The 6,300-nt window shown below is 43.2% G+C and overlaps 1 protein-coding gene across 1 annotated transcript; it reads right to left on the minus strand.

Annotated features, from left to right (window-relative positions):
- Positions 1-4,158: 4,158 nt before the first annotated feature.
- On the minus strand, positions 4,159-5,244 carry LOC131651084 (uncharacterized). Its single transcript, XM_058920756.1, has one exon. The coding sequence runs from the start codon at positions 5,242-5,244 to the stop codon at positions 4,159-4,161; it is 1,086 nt and encodes a 361-aa protein (XP_058776739.1).
- Positions 5,245-6,300: the final 1,056 nt, after the last annotated feature.

A 6,300-nucleotide genomic window follows, 5' to 3' on the forward strand; every position in this document is an offset into this window, starting at 1 on the left:
GATTTTTTAGAATTAAGTTGATTTAATAACTAAGATTAGATAATAAAATTAGGATTAGACTAGGGTTTAGGATTTCCTCCCGATTATTCGATCATGTCGAGTAATTTATTTAATCTAACTTTAATTATAAAAACCATAAAAAACCTACATAAATATATTAAAATATTAGGGTTTGCCCTTTCCCATTACCGTTTGGCAAAATATTAATCTTAATATTAATTTTCTCCCCGAACCGACTATACCTATTAGTCGCATTAGGCGAGAAATAATTTTGATTAATTTAATTTATTTGTGAATAATAATTTAATGAATTCTTACTAATTCTCTCCTCGACTCGACTAAAGCTATTAGTCGCAGTAGACGAGAGATAAAAATAATAAAAACAATAAACTCTAACTTCCCTTTTAACGGGTAAATGGCAGATGAATATCTATTTCATCCCGCCTTCGAATTAGTCGACTCTCTATGTCGTACTAATCAAATATCTGAATAAAGCAATAAAACAATTTAATTAATCCTTTATTTAAATTCTCTCCTCGACCCGACTAAATCTATTAGTCGCATTAGACGAGAGATAAAAACATAAAAAATAAAACACATTCAATTTGCTGCCCGCGACGATCAATCTATCGATCCGAGTAACCCGCAATGCCCATTAATCCGTTAACTATAATGATCAAACCTATTGATCACTGCAACTAACGGTGACATACTAAATCAGGGTTGTACGCCCAAACACTTAAAACATTCAAAACACACTAAACCACGACACTACGGATATTCATCCTTTTCAATCAGGCAATTCAAAATGCCTTTCAAATCACAACTTCCAAAACTACGACAGGCCATTCAAAAAGCCTTCAAGCACTTTCATAATCAATTCAAAGGCGTACAACCCTGTGCTCGAACTACGTTGACTCTGATTCTCCAGAAGGAGATACGTAGGCACTTGGTAACAAGGCAAGTCTCCCCCCTTAAAATCTCAATTCAGTTCTAAATCTCAATTTTCACCCTATTCATTTCCTTAGCTATTAAACCTTAACTTTTAGCCATAAAACTTTTGCCTTAACATAAAACCTTAGGAAAGGGTTGAGGGTGCCTAACACCTTCCCTCGACCTGATTATAATAACTTACCCCGATCTCTAAACTGCGTAGGGTTTCCTATTCGCCCTTCAGAATAGGTGGCGACTCTAAAACCTTAATTTTTAGGGCAGGTTGCTACAGCTGGCGACTCTGCTGGGGATAGTGATAACAAAATTGTAAATTATTATGCTCCTAGGTTTTGGCAGGGTTTAGGTTTTTGGCAAACTTTTTTAGGTTTTTGGCGAACTTTTTTTAGGGTTTGGCAAATTTGCCAAAATTAGGGTTAGGTTTTATTTCTTTCCTTTTATATTTAATATTTAAATTTTTATTTAGATATTTATTTGCAATTTCCATGGTTTATAGTTTTTATATAAATATTTAAATTGTTTAATTTTATTTGTTTATTTACAATTTATTTTGTTTATAGCAATTTTAATTAAATATTTGATTATTTGAATATTTGTTATTTTTATTGCATTTTTGGGTTGTATATAAATTGTTGTTAAGCCTAAGCGTGGGAATTATAATAATGGCCAGAGGGGAATTACATCGCCTACGAGTCTTATTATAATTCCACTCAGAGTGGGTTGAATATCCGGAAAGGTCTGATACGAGGCTCGACCTTGTTGAGGGCTGGACTTGGTATTTGGCTGATCTCTCTGGGAACCTACCCCTAAAACTCGAACCTCATGGATAAATGAGTTGTCCTAAAATCCAAAGAGACAAAAAGTCTCGGCGGCTACGAACGATCCCATGAGACCTTCTAGAACATACCAATGGGAAGGGTAGGTACCCTAAGTCGTTACGCCGGACCTATGAACCTAGGGCTTATGTGCTTACGTGCTTATTATATATGCAATTTATATACTGCGAATGTCTTGCGTTTAATTTTTGCAGGTATTCCTACGCGTTCCCTGGCCCGCAGGAACTCTATTTCCAAAACCATGTCCTTCCCACGAAGGACACCTCCATTTATGCACGTTGATTGGCCTCACGATGGCCAATAGACCTAGTGGCTGTCATGAACGGTCACTATGCGCCTGTATCTACGTACTCCCTAGCCTGTAGGGACTTTCCTTAAATATCCTTGTATTCTTACATCTACGTGTCCTTCCCACGAAGGACATCCTCGTTTACGCACGTCAATTGGCCTCTCGATGACCATGCGATTTAGTGACTGTCTTGAACGGTCACCCCGTGCTTACATCTCTCGTCCCTATCCTATAGGGATTCTACTTCTAAAATCGCGTCCTTCGTTCGAAGGATATCTTCGTTTACGCACGTCGATTGGCCTCTCGATGGCCATGCGATCTAGTGACTACTTTGAACAGTCACCATGTGCTTACATCTACGAGTTCCCTAGCCTGTAGGGATTAAATTTCTAAAAATGCATCCTTCATCCGAAGGACATCTTTTGTTAGCATACGTTAATTGGCCTCTCGATGGCCATGCGATTCAGTGACCGTCTTGAACGGTCACCCCGTGCTTGCTCCTACGTACTCCCTAGCCTATAGGGATTTTCTTTTACATCCATGTGTTTTCACAACGACGCGTCCTTCCCCGAAGGACAAGTTCATTAGCATGCGTTCGATTGGCCTCTCGATGGCTATGAGATCTAGTGACTGTCCTGAATGGTCACTCCATGTTTGTTTTCGCGCACCCTCTAACTTGTTGGGTTTGGATTCCCATCTATACATCTTTCATCCCTAGCCTGTAGGGATTTCACTTCGTCCGATATCGTCCTTAGATAAGTTGTGTTCCACACAGAGAACCTTCCCACCAAGGACAACTTCATGGGTACACGTTGATTGGCCTCTCGATGGCCATGAAACTTGCTGACTGTCTTGAACGGTCACCAGCCGCTACCTTCTGCATATTCCCTAATCTAAGGGATTCCCATTGGCGTGTCATAACATCTATCTTGCAAGGATTTCACTAGGGTCTAATGTCGCCTCTAAGGCTATCCCTAGGATTATACGTCATACGTCTGCATTGCATACAAGGAGTTACAACACAAGAGGTCTCTCGCATACGCATGCATTTGCATTTTCATGCATTCACACATTTACATTCACATCTTCACACGCATCCACCCATTCTGTGCTAGCCGATTTCCCGAGACTCATGAAAAAAAATCAAAGGATCATAGACTATGGAGAAAGGAGGATAAATTATTGAGAATGATCTTAGTCTTACTAAGAGAAAGAGGATGTCTTTCACCATGCCAGCCGCATGTCCATGCCTTGTCATAACAGGATTATAAATACAATAAAGGTTGTCATCGAGCAATGGTTAGTTCAACAAAGAGTTCCCTCATAGATACACTCAAGATGTATCTAGTCATAAAGAGGTTCATCTTAGAACATATCAAACTTACAAGGATGCTCTACGATAACCTGGGGGCAAGGATTAGTCCAACTGGGGCAAAATCCTAAACAAAGATGCATAACCACGATGGAGGGAATACGACATATGTCAACTCCACACCAAGGGGCAAAAAGGTCATGGGTTTCTTTATCAATCTACGAACTCCGAAGATTGCGAATGGTGTGACACTATCCTTACAAAAAGCAAAAGAGGTTCAGTCAAAGGAAACTCATGAAGTTCCGATACGACGAAAACCCACCGCTAACGATTTATTCCCAACAGGTTTGACGTACCCAAGGATAATTCGAGGTTGCCCTTACTTCTACATGCCCATGCCTAACACCTTCCCTCGACCTGATTATAATAACTTACCCCGATCTCTAAACTGCGTAGGGTTTCCTATTCGCCCTTCAGAATAGGTGGCGACTCTAAAACCTTAATTTTTAGGGCAGGTTGCTACAATCGCGCCTAGAGCTTTTTTCATTTCGAGGAGGATTGGCCCCCTCCTCATAGGTGATGTATGATTGAGCTTTGATGAGGAGATCTTCCAGGGTTCGCGGATTTTCGATGCCGACAGCTTTGTGGAAGTCGCTGCCAGGTTGGAGCCCTTTGTCGAGCAAATATAGCTTCATTTCTTCGGTTGTGGGCACCTGAACTGCTTCGCGGTTGAATCGGTCCAAAAAGGCTCGGAGGGATTCGGTCGGTCCCTAGACTATAACTTCCAGAGAGGCTTCTGTCTTCGGATGCCGACGAGACGCGGTGAAGTGGTGGGAGAATTTGTCTTTGAACTCGGCCCAGGAGCGGACCGAATTCCTCGGAAGATTCTTGTACCAAGTCATTGCGCCTCCCCTCAGAGTTGTGGGGAAGATGCGACATTTGATGGCGCCGCTGACAGAGTGGTAGTCGAGCATGGTCACAACACTGAGGATGTGGTCTTCAGGATCGGTGGTCCCGTCATAGAGGTCCATCTCCGGAGGTTTTTCCATTCCCCTGGAAATTCTGGCTTTGACAATTTCCTTGGAGAAAGGGTTTTGTCTCTCCTCGTCGCTCTCCGGAGGTGAAGGAGTGTAGCGACGAGGACGTTTCGGGGAATGTCTCGGCTTGGAGGGCTTTCCAGCTTTCTTGAGGGTTTCCCCGCGTCCTTTGTGAGGGGAGGCGGGTTTCTTCCTTGGTGACAGGTCTTTGTGCTTGGAAACAGAGGTCTTCTTTGAAGCGGCGCCACTGTTCCGTTTCCGTCCTCGGGGACTCTCGGAATCGGACAGGTCGCGTTTGTATCCGGGGGACAGACTGCCTCGTCTAGGGGAGGGGCTGTAGGAGCGGTTGCGATACCTCCTCCTGGGAGGAGAGCGAGAGCTGGATGAGGAGCGGTGGCGGTAGCGCCTCTTCGGAGGTGTCCTGGATCGGCGTTTCTTTTCCAATGCCGCTATTATCCTCTTGTTCTGCTCGAACAGCAGGGTGTTGGTCCGGTTAACTGCGCCGAGCAGTGCGACAGTGACCAGGTCAACGTTTTCTGGAATCGGGATCTCAACCTGGAGGGATTCTGCATCGGCCTCTAGGTCCTCGACCTGTTTGGAGCTTTGGGTTGACGGGGTGGCCGTCTGACCGTCTCTCGGAGGCGGTTTTCCATTGTTGGGTTTGGATTGCCCGATGGGAACCGCTTGCCCGTTCTTAGTTGATTGGTTCTGCCCGTCCCGACGAGGACGAGACTGGTTGCCAACAGCAGTTTCTTGGATCAATCGTTCAACGCTGAATTGGTCGCTGTTCTGCTGGTCGTCATTGTTGTTGCTGGCCATGATGATCGTGGGATGGATTGAGCTTTGATCTCTAGGTTTCTTGAAGAAAGAAAAGATGGGGAAGCAGGGTTCCCACAGACGGCGCCACTGATCTAACCTGATCAGAATGGATCGTCACGGCAGCTGGTCTGGCTTGATGAACAAGGTGGGGGGTACCTGCAAGGTTCTCCGATGCTAAAGTCAGAAGCTATCAGAGAGAGTGAGGGTTTAAGAAGTAGATAATGAATACCTGACCCTCTAGTGAAAGAGGATATTTATAGCCCCCAGCGCTGGGCCAAGGTCTCCTAATTGGGCCAAATCCAGTTGGAGGCCCACGTGCTAGGAGACTGCCAGAACAACCTCTGCTAGGGCTGAGTCAGCAGGTGACCCACGTTCTGGGTGAGCATGGCGTAGGATTCGGAGGTGATTGACCGGATCCTTCGCTGAAGTGTTACGCACGTGGTCTTTATGCTTGACCAATTCGTAACGGCAAGATGGGCCCAAATGAATTGGGCCTGTTCGGTTGACAAGGGGAGCTGGGCCTGCTCGGCCCAGTCCAGAACACACCTAAATTCTATTCAAAATATATAATAATATATCAAAATTGTATTTTTACACTATAGTAACGCGAAATATTAACTATAAATGTGTAGTATCCACCATTTAACTAACACTACGTGCCTCAGTCGGACTGCCATGGCTTTCACTATTGTGAAATCCTTGAAAAATTGTTTGTATTTGATCTAGCTCCATACAAAGAAGCTATACAAAATGAACAAAACGCACAACTATAATTATACTGAATCAAAAAACTTGAATGAATGACTGGTTGAAAACCTGAAGAAATCGGAAAAAAAACACAAACTATGAACTTTCCAAAATAATCAAACCTAAGTGATAACATTGTATTGTTCAGTACACGATAAATCTCACATAACCATTGTTAAAGATAACAAAAATTATCTCAACATGCAAACATAAATCTTCAATCTTGATTAAAGGCTCGTTCAAAACCATGTTTAAAGAAAACAAAAGGATTCTTAAACTAAAATATGTTTTGTTCAAGATCATTGTTGA

Source organism: Vicia villosa, linkage group LG2 (assembly GCF_029867415.1).
Source record: "Vicia villosa cultivar HV-30 ecotype Madison, WI linkage group LG2, Vvil1.0, whole genome shotgun sequence".
NCBI classification, from domain to species: domain Eukaryota; kingdom Viridiplantae; phylum Streptophyta; class Magnoliopsida; order Fabales; family Fabaceae; genus Vicia; species Vicia villosa.